The sequence below is a fragment of the Condylura cristata genome, unplaced genomic scaffold (assembly GCF_000260355.1).
Source record: "Condylura cristata isolate star-nosed mole 26May11 unplaced genomic scaffold, ConCri1.0 scaffold00001, whole genome shotgun sequence".
NCBI lineage: Eukaryota > Metazoa > Chordata > Mammalia > Eulipotyphla > Talpidae > Condylura > Condylura cristata.
The window spans coordinates 33733007-33750517 of NW_004567102.1; the positions used below are offsets into that span (position 1 = coordinate 33733007).

Below are 17511 nucleotides of genomic sequence, written 5' to 3' on the forward strand. Positions count from 1 at the left end.
TGACATCCTATGTATTTATGATAAAAATGAAGTGATACACAATAAATTAGTCTATAGCCAAAAAAGAATTTTCTACCTAGTAAAATGTACATGAAATTCCTAAACAGAAAACATCCATTCCTCCTAGAGCTTCCTCAGTGCTTAGTTAATTCTCTTAAATTGCAACATATTTAGTATCTTGAGAATTTAAATTTTTTTTGGCTTTATCCTTTCATTGAAGAAAAATAGTTTTGCAGCAGCTACTATATAAAGTCTACAGTGGTGCTACAAAATTTCTCTTGTATGTTGCTTATTAACAGGAAATACTACAGTGTACCTACCATGGAGAAGGCATTCAAAAAATACTGATAATTTAAAAAATATTTTATTAAACCCGTATCCTAACTTTTATCCTTTTGTTGCCAACTTCCTGTTTTACTTTTTCTACAATCATGCCTAGTTTTACTAGTGGCTCTGAGAGACATTACATTGGTTTCGTGCCAGTGGTGGAACTCACTCACAAAGTGAGTTGCCACTCTTCATTCAGATTTATATTTTGAGAAAAATACTTCTATTAGAAAATGTGACATTAGAAGAATGAAGGATTTTCCCAGTTACTACCTCCCAAATACTGTGTAATCCTGTGAAAGAAACAATTCCTCTGATCTCTACCTTGCCTTTAATAACACCCAAATATTTCCCTAGAACTGTTTTCCAATTATTATAAATTACAAGGAAAAAGGAGGGTGGGAGCAGGAAACAATCTATTTTTACATGTTCCAAATCTGTTGTGTTATCTCTGGATATTAATGGTACCATTATAGGTAAATTCAGATAATGATAAATACATATGCTTTAAAAAGTAACAAGCTATGACTAAAACCCTGTAAACATTCATAATGCACAGAAAAGGACAAATAAGGGCAGTAAAAAAGTTCATCAAAATTTTCTATATATCTTATAAAAATAGGAGACTGCTTTTTAAAATTGTTTTAGCAAGAGACAAATGGAGCACTAAAAATTTTACTAGCACACAAAAAAATTTGAAAACTGATGTAGATGTCAAACTTACTTCCCACGTTCCAATTTTTAAAAGCTAATGCACAGATCTGTACTTATTTTTAATGAAAATTAAAGCATACCATGCATTCACTGGCTTGGGAGGTTTTGAAGGAGTGGTTAAAGCTGTTTCCATGCTATTCATTCCTGAATTATTTTCTTTGGTAACCATTGAAATCATTTTTCGTTGCTTCTGCGAAAGTTTAACTCCATGAGAAGTCATTTTCCTAGAAATTAAGTTAAATTAAATCATTAATTTCACTGCTTCTGAATAAGTTTAACTGAGAAATCACACTGTTTGAAATTAAACCTATTAGAATTTCTGCTTAATGAAGGTTATAGGGAATTATATTTCTTAGGCTTAATGTAATCTGAGTATTACTGGGTCAAAATGACCACAAGCTTCAACACTGATATGATTAACTAATATCTACATTATCAGTCCAACTGCTAGCACACTTGCATCAGAAACAATCCACAATGATCACTTTAGAGACAAGTTTCTGTCATGTAATGCTATACTACACAAGAATATAAGTCAACTTATATGTTACAAGATAAAATTTCCTAGAAAAGGGCCTATAGTTAACATCAAATAAAGGAAAATATCAGTATACAGCTTTCAATTTTTTAGGGTAAAAATATAAACATAACATAGTCTTTCCTATTTTATGATTTTTTAACCAACCCCAAATTTGTCTTTGGTGTAGCTCCACATTTTTGTCTATTTTCTTCAATTTGCATGATAGTTCTGAGATCCGTAACAGGAGGGCTGACAGGACTAAAACACATACAAAGGTTACTTTATAACACATTCACTTAAGTTAAATTTTACGTAAGATTGGTAATGTGCAGGTAACTTAGATATCTATCACTTTTTGGCTAACTTGAAAAAGGATATTTTGAATGAAAGTCTTTCTCACACATATAAATAAGTAAATTGTACAGCAGAAACTCAACTCAAACTTTTATTAAAATTACCAGCCATCAATGGAATAAATGAAACTTGAAAAATCTAATTTTTCATATCTAACAAAATTCTTACTAGTAATGTTAACCATATAAGAATTAGAAAGATCATAATGGAAAAACTTGAGAATGTTCAACACAAAAGACCCATCAGAGAAAGTTGTAAAAAAAATTTCTATAATTTTTTAGAATTAGACAATTTCTGATCTAAATGAAGTCTACCATGCAGCTGAAAACTACTCAATCATAACCTGTTTTATTTTCTCTCATTAAAAAATTACAGCTTCAACTAAATATTAGAATGATATAGCAATATGTATGTATGCTAATGGATGCTCAGCATATATTGCTAAGCCCTTTTCAAATGAATACTACTGAAATAATTTCAAATTGTTATGCTTTAAGAATAATTTGGGATAAAGTCAGCAAATTTAATAAAAATTAGCAAGGAGAAACTGCTTCTAAGTATTCCCACAAATTATGTATGCTCCAATTTTACAAATTAGAAATTTTGATAGGCAACACAATTATGACCAATTTCTGGACTACTTGATAATGAAGCAACATCAATCTTTGTTCCAACTATGTATAACACAAGAGACTGTTAAATAGTACATTTCAATTATTGCTACTTCTTCAGCTGAGATAGAGGGAAGTTAAAATTCACATTAAATGAGTATCTGAACAACAATGCACTTTGTGAAATCTTGATTAAGGTGTATACCTTAATGTAATTTTAAACAAATGATAAAGCAAGCCTACGAATAACAAAACAGTCTTCCTAAATAGTATTTATAACTACTATAGACTATCCTAAAAAAAAAGTTGATTGGATTCCAGTCTAGATGGAAAAAAGTCTCAGCTGGTTAGCCATTTATAGGTACTTAGGTGGTATTTATAAATTTCAAATACAAAAAATATTTTGTATTTTTCCAATGTTTCCTTAAATTTTTTTAACTAAATTTTTTCTCAGATGAACAAGTACAGAATAAAATAAGAATCCTACCTCACAGAGTTAGTAACCCAACTGGAAGAGTTTGTTGTATCAAAGATGTTACTGGGAATGGGCTGTGGAGCAGATATTTTAAGTTTTGGTGATTTTTCCCATGGCTTTAAATCTTCCTTAGAATATGTAGGAGATGTGCCATTCACATATTGTTTAACTTTCCCCTGAGAGAGAAAAAAAGTAAATAGACACCTAGCACAGTGGTTAATATGTAGTACTTAATGCTATAAATTATATATTAGAAAGTAAAATCTTATGTAAATAACCAGCAAATTAAAATATTTCTAAAAAAGTAAAATCTTACATCATCTAGTAATTTCAGTTCTTTCACGATGTAGTGCCTTTATCAATTTTCAAACAGTATCAATGACTAATCCAGTAATTGTTTAGAATTTGGGAAATAATTTTCAGAGAAGTAAGTTTGTGTATTGTACTTCTTATATAGATTGCACATGGACATTAAGCAAAATGTTAAATAAGTCATTATTACATTGTGAAGCAATAACCCTAAAATTAGTGTCCTTGACTTTAATATGAAACAGAATGAAAGTCTGGCATAAATGTCATGTTTCATTCTAAATATTAGTATGAACAAAAGTACTACTAAATACTTCAAAAGGAACCCTAAATATATTGTTACTATAGTATATTAAGGAATTTATTAAAATAATGTTCACTGTTAGAATAAATTCTATTAATGCCAGACATTCACATCCTGCTTCAGTCTTCCTTTAATACTGGTCTGGAACACATTGAGCTTTAAAGGAATTACCCAAAACTCCTCTACAATAAAAAACAAACAAAAAAAAGCAGATTCTAAGACAGAGTAAACATTCTATTTTATGTAGTATGTTTTGTAAAAGTATAAGGGTTAGAGAAAAAAACTAGTAAGTTAAACATTTTCCTGCTCTATAGATCAACAATTTTGGAATAAAATGTTGAGCTATCTAAAAAACAAACTTGGAGTGAGTTAAACTAGAACTCAGATTGTTTTGCTCCTGTTAACATGTAAGACTGTAGGATTTGAAATCTATTAATTTCAAAATCACTTTCATTGACAAGTTTGTAGCTTGTTAACCTGACATTTTATAACAGTATATATTTAGTTGCAGAAAGGTTAAAATGTAAGAACTGCCACTAAAATCTTTAAAGCTAAATAGAAACATTATGCAAAATTGATAAGATTACTTTTATTCTATCATTCTAACATTAATATTCTTACAAATTAGTAGGGAGAGTGTTTAAAGACAGAACAAAACCCAACAAAAAATTAAGAAAAACTTATTTATAGACTTGAAATTTAAAAAGTGCAGTAGGAGAAAAAAAACCAAACCTCAATCTTATTTGAATGAATTCCTGTTGTGAAATCAGGAGATTGTAAATCTCTAGGACTACCCACTCCTATATAGCTTCCTTCAGAATCTGAGGTTAATAGTTCTGGAAGAGATTCCACAGAATTGGTCTTATCAGACTTTAATAATCCTAAAAGGTAAAATTTCAAAAAAACATTTCAACACAATATATATATATTCAAAGAACCAAATAAAGCTAAACGCTTCCATTTATCTTGATTTGATAACAATTATTCACTGTATATAAATCTTAATTCAACCAGCTAAAAGAAAGCAATCTTAAGTTTTATTCATTTCAGTTACATACAAATTGACTAAGGAAGATGGTTCTTTGGGATCTACTTTAAGAATAATTCAGAAACTTTTCAACCCATAAAGAAGACAAAATTGACAAAAACCGGCCTCCTTCATTTTTCCTTTCTCATCTATTTCTCAGTACAGAAATTTCTATACCAGGCAAGAGAGGGTCTGGTCCCATTATGTATTCACAGAAGCATTGTAGCCTAACTTACTTTTAGCCAGCATACTGGCCAACCAGCAGAAGCTTACTAACACAAACTGGACTGTCTTGAGGGGTTTTCATTCTGTAAAAAAAAAATCTATTGAAGCTATTTTCAATTAGCTTATTGCCTAAATCAAAAGGGTTATCATTATCAAATGTATGTATCCTTTTTTCCTAATGTAAGCGAAACACCAGTGTCTCTGCCATATCTGGTAATCCAGCCTCATTAGCAGATCAGATTAAGTTCAATATAAAGGGAATGAAAAGCAAACTTTAAGGTTCAAGTATTTATTTCAAATTTAGTAAATGCTAAATGACATAGAAAAAGAAAATACTGGCCCTCCCTGGTGGCGCAGCGGGTTAAAGCACTGCACTGCACTGAGAAGCTAAAGCCACTTCTGCATGAGTTCGATCCCCGCCTGCCCTGGAGGTGACCACATGGCGCGGCAGACCTCTCCTGACCCGCCCGCTGTTCCCCTCAGCAGTGTACTTCGTCGTTCTGCCTGTTCTGCTCCCCACTCTGTCTCTGGTGAAGCCTCTCGCCGCCCCTGAGTTTTCTGGCCTGTACCCCAATTCTGTATGTACAAATAAATAAATTAAAAAAAAAAAGAAAATATTGCATGAGCTGTAACTAATGTATGATTTGTATATTTTATTTTTAAATTGTTTCTTAAACATTCAAGTAAACAGTATTCTCCTTAAAGTAAGTAATCTTGACTTACTATCTTTGTTTATTGTATAATTCATTGCTAATACAATGAATTTGGAAATACTCATTCTTTTTAACCACACTTGTAATATTTTTTTAAGAAAGTATATTTAATACTAGAATGCTCTCAAAAGTCAGTTAGAATAAATCTAAATGAATAAAGACAATTATTAAAGTGGTCAACAATTATTTTTGGTTAAAAGCAATTTCACAGAATGTAGGATAATTTTACTTTAAGGATCAAAACAAATATTAAGCCTTCATATATCTGATGAAATTTTCTTCCAAAATATCTCTATGGCCTTCAGATTGAGTTTAACTGTTATAATCATTATCTGCTTTGGCCAAAGGGGGAATGGTACAGCAGGAAGAATATGGAATTGGAACCAAGAAGTTCACTTCTTTCTCTCATTACTAAAATCAAAATGTTTTCCTGAGCCTGTTTCCATAGCTTTAAAGGAAGAATTCTAAATTAGCTCATTAATAATGCCTCCTCCAGCTCTGAAATAACTAAGACTCTAACACTTGTGCTAACAAGAACACCATTTAAAACAAACCAAGTATCTGCTTTTTCCTTAAACTTTTTAGGTTATTGGGAAATTACTAGTCTCATTATTGACTATCCATTTATTCATCTATTCATCATTCCATCAAACCAACTAAGCCTCCTTCCAAGTACTAATGATAATCCTCACAGTACAGGAAACAAAATCATAGATTTTTAATTTTGATATATATTCTAAAATAGGTTTTACCCATTTACTTTCTCACTAGATTCAGGTTTGTCATTCACTTTTATTTTAATATATCATCCTTCATTTTTGTACAATATACCCATGCACCATCACTGTAATTTGTTATCTAAAACTATCCTTGACATTTCTCCATTTGAGTTTTATTAAGCATGTCAAATACCTCACTTGTAATATCTTTTTATATTTTCTTTGCCATGAATAATGGCTTTTTTTCACAAAAACATAGAACAATTATGTTTGCATTTTTCAAAGTTGCTTGTAATAAAGAATGCCCATGAAGTACTGCTAAAAAAAACTTACACTAGACATTTTTAAGATTAAAACAAAAAAGGCTATATAACCATTTGGGGGACAACTATGGAAACCATATATATAATGTAACAGTAGATAATGAATTAATGCTAACTGTGTTAGATTTGGTAATGGTATAGTGGTTGTACAAAATGTCCTTACTCTTAAATTTAGAGCTGGAGAAAAGGATCATGTCTACAACTTCCAAATGTATCAGTAAAACAGTAATTGTCTATGTACAACAAATTCTATTCAACAAAAAGTCTGCAGGTAAAAGTAAATGTCGTTAAGTCTTTTAAATCTGGATGATGTACATATTCATGTTTTCTTTCATCTTGTCAGTAAGTAAAAGATTTTCAAAATAAAAAGGTAGAAGAAAATTCACATGACCTTTGCTTTCAAAGAGGCTCACCTAACACCTGCATACAAAGGAGCTATAATCTATGACTAGATTATAACCTTCTATGCATAAGGATGATGTTTCACTTGAAATACTGATATATAGGAATTGAACTCACCTGATAATGTCTGTCATGCTTTTACCCAGGGCAAACACTGCCCTGGACCACACCTAGCAAAGTCTTTCCAAAACCAAAGTTTATCCAGCTGTACCTTGACTTAAAAATTTCACCAAGAGGCTCTCCCTGGTGGCGCAACGGGTTAAAGCACAGCACTGATAATCTAAAGCCGCTTCCGCATGAGTTCGATTCCCGCCTGCCCTGGAGGTGACCACATGGTGTGGCAGACCTCTCCTGACCCACCCGCTGCTCCCCAAAGCAATGTACTTCATCGATCTGTCTGTTCTGTTCCCCACTCTGTCTCTGGTGAAGCCTCTCACCGCCCCTGAGCCTCTGGCCTGTACCCCAGTTCTGTATGCACAAATAAATAAATCTTTAAAAAAAAAAAAATTTCACCAAGAACTACTAATAGCCTTTAGAATAAAATCCAAATTCTTTAGACTGTTATACAATAAGCTTTAAAATCTGATCCTCTCAAAGCTATTGCCTATCTATACAAATCCTATGTAGCTGAACTAAGTTGCACCATATACACAAAAAGGTACAGTTCTAACAACCTGAGTTTATGAACATATTGCTCCCTTTACATATACTCTGGCTACTTTACTTGATGATTTCTTACCATTCTTAAAAGGTCCAACTCCGGTATCACTTTCCTTTAAGAGGTCTTCCCTAACCTTATACAGTTTGGGTGACATTTTAGTACAGCCAAGGAAAACTCAGAGTACTTCTCATAACATGACTACCATTCTCTATAACTCCCAAAGACAAGACTATTTCCTATTTCAGTAGCCCAGGCAGAAGGCATAGAACAATATTTAATACATGCTACATGAATTAAATAATGAATAAAGACGTAAAATATTAGATCAGGAAATAGATTCTACTAACCTGTAGATGGTGGACTCTGAATAATATCTGAAAGGTTATAACCTCCGGAACTATCTGAACGCTTACGTTGCTTCTTTTTTGCTTTTGTTTTTGCCTTCTTGAACATACTCTCCCTAGGGAGGAAAAAAAAAAAACACAAACAAGTCACTTTCTAAATATAAATTAAGCTAGAGATGTAACACTGGAAGAACTATGCACTTTGACCAAAGAATATAGCATTTCAGTGAAACAGAAAACATACAGTGTTACACACTATAGTAACCTTTAGTTAACCTATGTGGCTTATCACTAATTTCACCTCACTTTAAAATATTACTTGTTCTCTAATGTTAGCATTTCTGTGGAAGTTATAATCAAGATGGTATCATCTATAGGAAAATACTTTGAAAATACTAGAAATGTTTACACACAAACTATTATAAACTGTGATCTTAAAAACTATTTGGTGATAATTTTTTTTTTTAAAGATTTATTTATGCTTACAGAACTGGGGTTCAGGCCAGAGGTGTGGTGGATGAGAGGATTCACCAGAGACAGAGCGGGGAACAGAACGGGCAGATCTACTGACACTGCTAAGGGGAGTGTAGGCAGGTAAGGAGAGGTCTGTCATGCCACATGGGTCAGCTCCCGGGCTGGGGCTCAAACTCTTGCTGGAATGGCTTCTGTGAGCTTCATAATGCGGTGCTTTAAGCTGTTGCACCCTGGTGATAATTTTTAAAGTGTTTCAGGATAAGTCTAATTTTTTGAATTGAAGGAAAAATAAAATTGATGAAACAGTTTTGTTTTACCTAAAAACTTTAGGTTTCATTATATCTTTATCCACAGTTATAAAGATTATGTGTGAGTACTATTTATTATTGTGCAGGAACTATTTGTCATTTAAATTTATGACCGATTTTAAGACAGTGTCCATCTAGTCAGAAACCTGTACTCCAAATATCCCAAATGCTACCTAGGAAAAAGGGATTTTAAGTAAAGAACATCACTGAAACCCAAGGGCAGTTTTTCATCAAGCTACACAGTTGACTATTATGCAACGATAGTGGCAAAAAATTTACATCATTATATCACTGGAACCAGTTATCTAAAGAATGCCAAGAAGTGGCTGATGTCCTTCTCTCTAGAGTATCTCTAGTTTAATCTCTTCAGAGAGCAAATCAATGCTCAATGCTCTGTGAATCATAAGAAATCCTCTTTCTAAATCACTGCTATTCATAAACCTAGTATCTCTATTTCTTAAACTTTTTCATAATTGTTTGTTCAGTAACAACTTTCTAACTTCCAAAACCATTAGCATCTCCAAATTGGTTGTTTCCTGTTCTCTCTGGAGTAGTGCAATATACATTTATTTTTAAACATAATCTCAACAGTGTTTGCAAAAGTGACAATAAATTTTGCATTTATTAACTAACATTTAGCATGAGTGAGTCCTCTGATATTTACATTTATTTACATTTGCAAGAATTATGCATTTACTTTGTACTGAAAACAAGAATAAGATAAATACATCAGGTTTACATTTTTTTCAAGTCCCTATAAATATGAAAGTGTCTAATTTCACAGTGTATGCATGAGTGGGGAGGCAAAGAGGAGAGAGGGAGGAAAAAAATTGAGCTTACGAATAATTTGGTTCTGTATTTATCCCTTCTTTCAAAAAGATGTCTCCATCGTCTATTTCCAAATAGCTAATATCTGGTCCATCCTGATAAGGTGTGATGACTCGTCTATCCATTGCTGGAATCTATAAAAAAGAGGTTACTTTTTAAACATAAAATCTGTGAAGTCTTTTTTAAAATAGGTATAAACCCCATTTGTTAATGTTACCACACAGTAAACTAGAAAGTCTAGAATACTTAATCACTTCCTAAATGTATAAGGGGAGACAAATTTGATTTGAATCACTAGTTCACTCCATGAAACTGAAAAAAATCTCCACTTTATTGCAGATTAGTTCATCTTTTTGTTATGTGAATCCATGTTTTGTATTCCTAAGCTTTGATAAAAAATGACCACTTTAAGTTTTTAATAACCTTTATTTTTTAAAAGAATTAAATACTAATTTTATTATTAAATATATTAAGTACTGGTTATCACACATCTCTATGATCTACAAACAAATCCTATATCATTATTTTTAAAACACAATGTATTAAAATTCACTATCAAAATTTTCCATTAAGAAGTCTGACCTAATATACCACTTTTATTGATAATACCAAAGCCCATCTCACTGAACAAATACAAACCTTACCATTTTACGGTAAAACACAGAAAGATCTTTTAAAACGCCATCACTCAAGACATCAAGAGACCTAAAATATATTTATAAAATAAAAATTTTAAAGACTCAAGTAACTTAATACCTGTCCAGATTTTCAAGTAACTGAACTTCTAAGTTATTTTATAAGTACTAACATTACAGCTACTAAAATTTTTAATTTATGCAGTTATATACTTCTAATAAACGGCAAACATGTTAGACACATCTCTAATAAGAGTCAAGCACTTCTTATAAAAGGCATAATGAAATAACTATTCTTTTTCCAACTTTCATTTCCCTCAAATTATACTCAACTACAGAAGAACAGTTACATCAACAGAACAAAAATCTATCAGGATATCTGAATTCTAAGTTAATAATCTGAATGACTTTGAACAACTTTACTTTTTTGGGTTTTAGTATTCTCATGTCCGAATCAAGTCAGTTTTCAAAATAGATTTCAGTGATGATCAAATTCTAAAAATGTACTTTACTTAGTGAAAATATAAATCAGGCTGTTTGTATCCTAAAAGTTAATATAAACCCACATACATATTCAAATCTTTAACAACTCTGAGGTTAATAAACTTCTGCTGTTAGTACAATTTTAGCATTGTCCTCCATTTAACATCCCTGTGCAGATTTATTTATACTTCTGGTAAAACGATTCTCTATTTAACAATGCTTAAGTTTGTGTTTTTATTTTAACGCAAATTATGCATGTCTACTTAAATAAAATTAAACAAGTAAAAACATCACCACAGCACATGTGCCATCCTATACTAAACAGCTCTGCTGATACACTTATCAGAACACAGTAGTTAGTAACAGTAGGGTGAGATATTTTCCAGTAAGATGTTTTAGATAGATTTGATCTTGTTTTAAATTTTGGTCTTATCTAACAAAATGAAAGGAGTTTAATTTGGAAATCTAAGGTAGAAAAATAACTAGAATTATTAATGCAATGTTAATTAAGAAATAAAACCATTCTGAAACTCTAGCCAGGTTCTGATACTAAGATAATACAGGCATAAAATTAAATTACATTTGTATGTATTCTCATGCTCATTTCATAAACATTAACAAAGTTTTTGTAAACATGAACTTAGGCAATAAAATTTTTAAGTATCAAAAAAGTATCACCAGTTTCTATATTACTCAGCTAAAATTAAAAATTTATGAAATGTTAAAAACATTTTCCATGTAACAACAATGCATTACGAGTTTTCTATCAATTGAATTCTAACTAGCAATTAAGATTTGTTAGCTACTCACCTCTAAAAATATAGTGGAACATTTTTATTTCAGTCATGCTTTAGAATTAAGTTCTCTGAAAAGTGAGTTCTCAAAAAAATTACTACTTATAATAAACTATATGGCTCAAGACTCAATTTTTTGCAAAAATAGCTTTCCTGGATTTTCCCATGTGTAACATGAATATATAAACAGAACCTATTTCATAAAGTTCTCATGAAAATTAACTGAATCTAAAAATTTATCAATGTTATGTGGCACATATTTATCATTATTGCTACTATATACTACTGCCAATAACTTATCACAGTATTATAAAAAATATAAAGTGAATAAAGCTATAAAAATGCACATCGCAATCATACTAGTCTCAATATATATATTAACCAGAACACTCATTTTTCTCACCTTTGACTTTATAGTAAGTAATATTTGGTGTTTTTAAATTAAAAGTTTTCATTTAAATTCTTATTAAAATTATTGTTGAAACATTTGAAAACAGTGAGATGAAATTTCTAAGACCCCTCTAATTTTGAAATGTATAAATTTCAAAATCATCTTTCCATCCAAGTAAATATCAATAACGTAAAATAGTAACTTAAAAAAAGGTATATATTTTTAGCTAATAAGTTCTTATATAATAAGTGTCATAAACATTTCATTATGCATTCATTTCTACTAAAAGCGTCTCCTACATCAACCTGCAACAAACTAGACCAACTAAATTTTTCAGACTCGCTATTACAGCTTAAATTTAATCAAAGATTAGTAAATATAGGAAATATCGAGGTTAAATGCAAATAAAAATAGAAAAATCAGTAATAAATTTTATGCTTGCCTATATTTAAGGTAATTAATTGCTAAGCTAACAATCACCTAATTACTTATCAACCTAGAATTTTTGTCTATTTTGTTGAAAAATGTTTCTCCATATATTTTCATTTTCCATACAGTTGGGATGTTATCATTATTTACTTTTAAATCACTAACATATCCACTATTATATATAAACAACTGCTTTTCCCAACAGTCACATAATACATGTATCCAACCAACCTTGCTTCAAGTAAAGCTGCCATATTCAGTCCTATAAACTGTAAACAAGACAGTTTCAATTGTTCAGCATTATACATTGTTGCAAATTCCAGTAACATAGCAGCATTTTTAAGTGTAACTATAAAAAAAGGAAAAGATTATAAGGAAAAATAAAATAGTTTCTTGCAAAAATAATTTGCATTAGAGGAAATACAAAACTTGTTTATCCCAGCATGCCACAGAAACTTGAAACAAATGGTTATGTGGAAAGTGGAAAAATAATCATACATAGAAGTAGTTTAAAATACTAAGGTGCATTACCTATCATTTAAAAGCAAACAAATAATAAACAATCTTCCCTCTATCTAACATTTTCAACTTTCAATAATAAACTGCTTAATTTTTTCCCCCAAGGACTTTTTTTTTACTTATTTTTGTACAAAGAGTGAGGTGTAGGTGAGGGTGGTGGTGAGAAGATTCACCAGAGACAGAGCCGAGAGCAGAACAGGCTGACTGACTGAAAATGCATTGAGAAGGGGAGTAGATTAGAAAATATGAGAGTTCTATTGTGCCACATATGGGTTGGCTCCCTGGCCCAGGGATCAAACTCAGGCCATAAGGTGATAGCGCTGAAACTTAACCCTTAGGTCACCAGGGCAGCCCAACTCTCTTTTATATTTTATCCCACACTTATCCCTTCTGTAAAATTAAGACAAAATATTAAAATTATTCTATGAAATAGATCTATGTTGTGTAATCCAATCCAATTTATATTAGATAGGGGATGTAATTACAGTATGACTATACTGTATTTCATATTTGAAATCATATAAAAATATAAAGTGAATTATATTTTCATATATAATATTAATTTGATATTTATATTATAAAATTGTATCTTTATGGATATCAAATATTTCATATTTGATACAACAAATATGTACTTTAAGTTATCACAAAAAAAGACTACCCATTTGTTGGAAATGGATAGCTAAAATAATTACAACTACAACAGACCAATACAAGAGAAAAAAATTTTGCGACTCTCAATTCTCATCCCTAAAATTCCCAAGTAAATCTCACATCTTTATTATTCAAGGTCTTACTTTAATAAAAAATTAGTAATTCTAAGATGTAAATATTTAAACATCTCTGAAATAAGAATGTGCTCACAAATGACAACATATACTTTCAATGTTTTGAAAAATTTTCATGCTAGAAAAAGCTATGTCCCATTTTACATAAAAGGCATTATAAAATTACCTAAAAAATAACTAATCCTAGATCAAAGCAAGTAAATATTGACATTGTAATTCAAAATTACTCACGTTTTTCAGTTAATGCTACTTCACAAGTCTCCTTTAATCGAATTATGAGAAGCTGATCAGCAACCACAAGAACGCTACATACAAAATCCACATTCTGAGATTCTAAAACAAAGAAATGTTGTTATTATTTGGTAAACATATACCTGGGAAAAAGTTCAACTAAGACACCAGCACAGAGATTATAAGTATTGTATAAATAGTGAAATGGCAATCCACTATGGAAATCCAGTGCATTAGGGACTAATGCAAAGAAATAAACAGAAAAATTGTTGAGCAACATTAGCAAAGGACTTTCATCATTTGACCTCTCTGGTAATCCCTACAAACCCCACTAACAGGACTCATCTTGATTTAAAGGTTGCTCAATGGGAACAGCATTTTCCTAAAAGGATTATTATCAGTGGAAACTGTTGAAATTAAACCTTACTGAAATAATCATAAACAACTTAAGAGTTAGGCAAAAAGACACTGTCACGATTAAAGAATGTGTCCCTCCAATTTGTATGTTCAACTCCAATTCCCAATGTAGCTAAATTTAGAAATGGTAACTTTTGAGAATAATTAAGTCATAGTGGTGGGACTCTGATCCAATACTATTAGTGTCACTCCCATTCATACACAAGACCTAAGAAAAAGTCACGTGAAGGTATAGCAAGAAGGCAATCATGTGCGAGCCAGGAATGGAGCCCTTGCCAGAAACCAAATCTACTAGACTCTAATTCAATCTCTTTAAAACAAATTTCTATTGCTTAAACCATCCAGCTTATGATATTTAATTATGGCAGATTAAGCAAACTAACAAAAATCTCTTAAGGGAACTTTGGAGTTATGAGCCATTACTGTAAATCTAAAAATCCACGTATCTGTGTAGAATTGTGCACTGGGTAAGTTATGCACTGTCGAAGAATACTTTAAAAAAGAGCCAAATTCTGACCTGTGGCTAAATTTAAGATATTACAAAAGCAGAAAATTAAAATTAGAGCATAGAGGTAAGCTGCCTGCTATAGATTGAAGGCTTGCCCCAACATACATAGAAAGATCCTAGGGAGATACACTGGTTTAGATAAATAAGAAGTCTTGCCTAATTTTTTTTTTTTTAAGATTAATTATTCATACAGAACTGGGGTACAGGCCAGAGATGCGGAGGGTGAGAGGATTCACCAGAGAGACTGGGGTGCAGAACAGGCAGACTGACGAAGTACACTGCCGAGGGGAGCAGCGGGCATGTCAGGAGCGGGTCTGCCGCGCCATGTGGATTTCCTCTAGGGCAGGCAGGGATTGAACTCATGAGGAAGTGACTTAAGCTTCTTAATGCTGTGCTTTAACCTGCTGCGCCACCAGGGAGGGCCAGTCTTGTCTAATTATTAGCTAACCACTAACTAAATCAAATAAAGAGGTCAGTAATCACATAAGACAAAGAGTACATATTCCAGAATTGGTTCAGAAGCAATTCCGAACAGCAGGACCAAAAACCCCAGGAGAAAGAGAAAAACATGATTTCAACAATTGCTACATTATGTAAAATGTCCAATTTTCAATAAAAGTTTGAAAGATAATAGTCTGGGTGATACAAGGGGAAAAAGTCAATAGAAACTGTTAAATAATATTCAGAATTCCTGAGGCAGAAAAAAGATGGCAGACTGACAGATCCAGGAGTCATCACTTCCTTCACAAAACACATTTAGAGCAGAGCTGGGGAAATAAAGGTCAATGCTCACACAGGAAACAAAAGGAATCATTGGAAAAAGTAGATCAGAATGAGAATAGTGTATCAATAATTATGCCAAGACCCTTCCAGGTTGTGTTTTCCTGCAGGCACCCAGCCTGTGGCCACAGAGTGCAATCTCTTTGCTCTTAAGTTTTCCCTGCTGAACAAGGGGCATCCAGGTAGCATGGGCATCCAGGTAGCATGTGACTGGTTTCAGTAGTAGAAAAATATTCACCTACCCACATGGAATTTCTGTGCTACAATGTAGTTAGAATGTACAACCAGAGTGTAAATCACTCCAGGGAGCACACTCTACAGAACAAAGGGCTCTTAGAGTATCTGTGTGTGACAGGGGAAGTTGGCAGAGGTCACTAATGCTTCCCTACTATAGCCTCCTAGGGAGATCACAGGGTGTTGGGAAGCTTCCACAGAAATGCAGCAAAATAAACACAGAGCACCCATGCTATCTGTGACTGGGTTTGGGATTTGGAAGAGGCATTTGCCTCTCAGTGACCTCTCTAGGACTTCTCCATAGCTTTAACCTTATGTAGCAAAAGTGCAGGACATGTGGGAGATCACAGCCTGCTGAGCAAGGGACACTCAGGCTACTCAGCCTCGGTGGTCAGAAGAAACCATCTCTCCAATATGCAAACTCTGGGCTTCTTTTCAGCTCCCAGCTTGTGCAGTACAAGACTCACCAAGAGAACACCCTACTGGACAAAAAGCACACATGAGACTAAATCCAGCAGTCCAAAAAGCACTAGTTAGGTCCTGGTTTGGTTCTGGCACGTCCTCTTGACAGTGCAAACACTACAGTCTAAAGTTATTCACGGTGCCTGCCTGGGGCAGGAGCCCACAACTTATGTCCCCACCTTCCCATGAGCCTCAGGGGAAAGGCACAACCTGCCAAACTTGCAAAATTGAATTAGGCTGCAGCCAAAGGGTTAGCTGCAGGCTGGAGCACCACTGAGGTGTTCTGCTTTGCTCACCCTTGACCAGAAAGTGAATACATTATCACTCCCTCAAGCAGCTATAGCACTGAAAGAGTCATATGCCCGTGGCAATCTGCAGCAGCCTCCATACACCTGCATTGCCAGAGCACACAGCAAAGGCTAGACTCTGGGAGCTCCACCCCAAACTGACTCATGCCCTCCAACATCCCAAATGAAGACATAACTTGAACAGTACAACAGAAAGCACAAAAGCCAAGGCCAACACCAATTAACTAAATACCTGTGACTCAAAATTCTAACTCAAGACAGTTAAAAGACTGGAAAGGAAAGCAAGTCTAGTTTATTTCATAGAAACCATCACAAAGTACCGAATGATGAAATCATCCTAATCACTGAGATACGACAAAACCCAGGTTAAAAATATAAAAAGCGACTTCAACAGATCTAAACACTTTCAGGAGAATTCAGAGCAGCAATATTAGTGGTGATTCTTACTAAAATTAAGAGAACGATGCATGATAAAAATCAAAATACATGACAGAAAAAAATATGAAAAGTTCAAAACAGAAGTGACAGAGTTGAAATGAGAAATACAATAGGGCTAAGGGGCAAATCAGTGGGACAGAGAATAGGCTAGTGGAAATCATCCTAAAAGATCAGCAAAAAGCATAAAAAAAAAAATGAAGGAAACATAAGAGACATGAGAAAGCATCAAAAGGAGCAACCTATTCAAAGGGATTCCAGAAGAGGAAGAAAAAGGGCAGATATCTGATTTGAAGAAAGAATAGCTGAGCCCATCCCCAAAGCAGAGAAGAAAGACACTCAGGAAGCTCAAAGAATCCCATACAATACATACAATATAAACCTATTCAGATGTATATCAACACATATAATTAAAATAGCAAAAATTTAGGATAAAGTATCCTAAAAGCAACCCAAGAA

The 17511-nt window shown here is 32.8% G+C and overlaps 1 protein-coding gene across 3 annotated transcripts in view; it reads right to left on the reverse strand.

Moving 5' to 3' along the window:
* IBTK (inhibitor of Bruton agammaglobulinemia tyrosine kinase) overlaps positions 1–17511 on the reverse strand; it is a 58094-nt gene that overhangs the window by 10566 nt on the left and 30017 nt on the right. For 2 of the 3 annotated variants that reach the window (XM_004673648.2, XM_012722876.1), the window contains exons 17-25: positions 13909–14010; positions 12602–12719; positions 10283–10343; positions 9651–9772; positions 8032–8144; positions 4347–4495; positions 3014–3177; positions 1727–1819; positions 1122–1265 (exon numbers count right to left, since the gene is read on the reverse strand). In XM_004673648.2, the coding sequence (XP_004673705.1) occupies positions 1122–1265; positions 1727–1819; positions 3014–3177; positions 4347–4495; positions 8032–8144; positions 9651–9772; positions 10283–10343; positions 12602–12719; positions 13909–14010 (1066 nt within the window). The remainder of the gene's footprint in view (positions 1–1121; positions 1266–1726; positions 1820–3013; positions 3178–4346; positions 4496–8031; positions 8145–9650; positions 9773–10282; positions 10344–12601; positions 12720–13908; positions 14011–17511) is intronic. The other variant, XM_012722888.1, reaches the window with a different exon arrangement.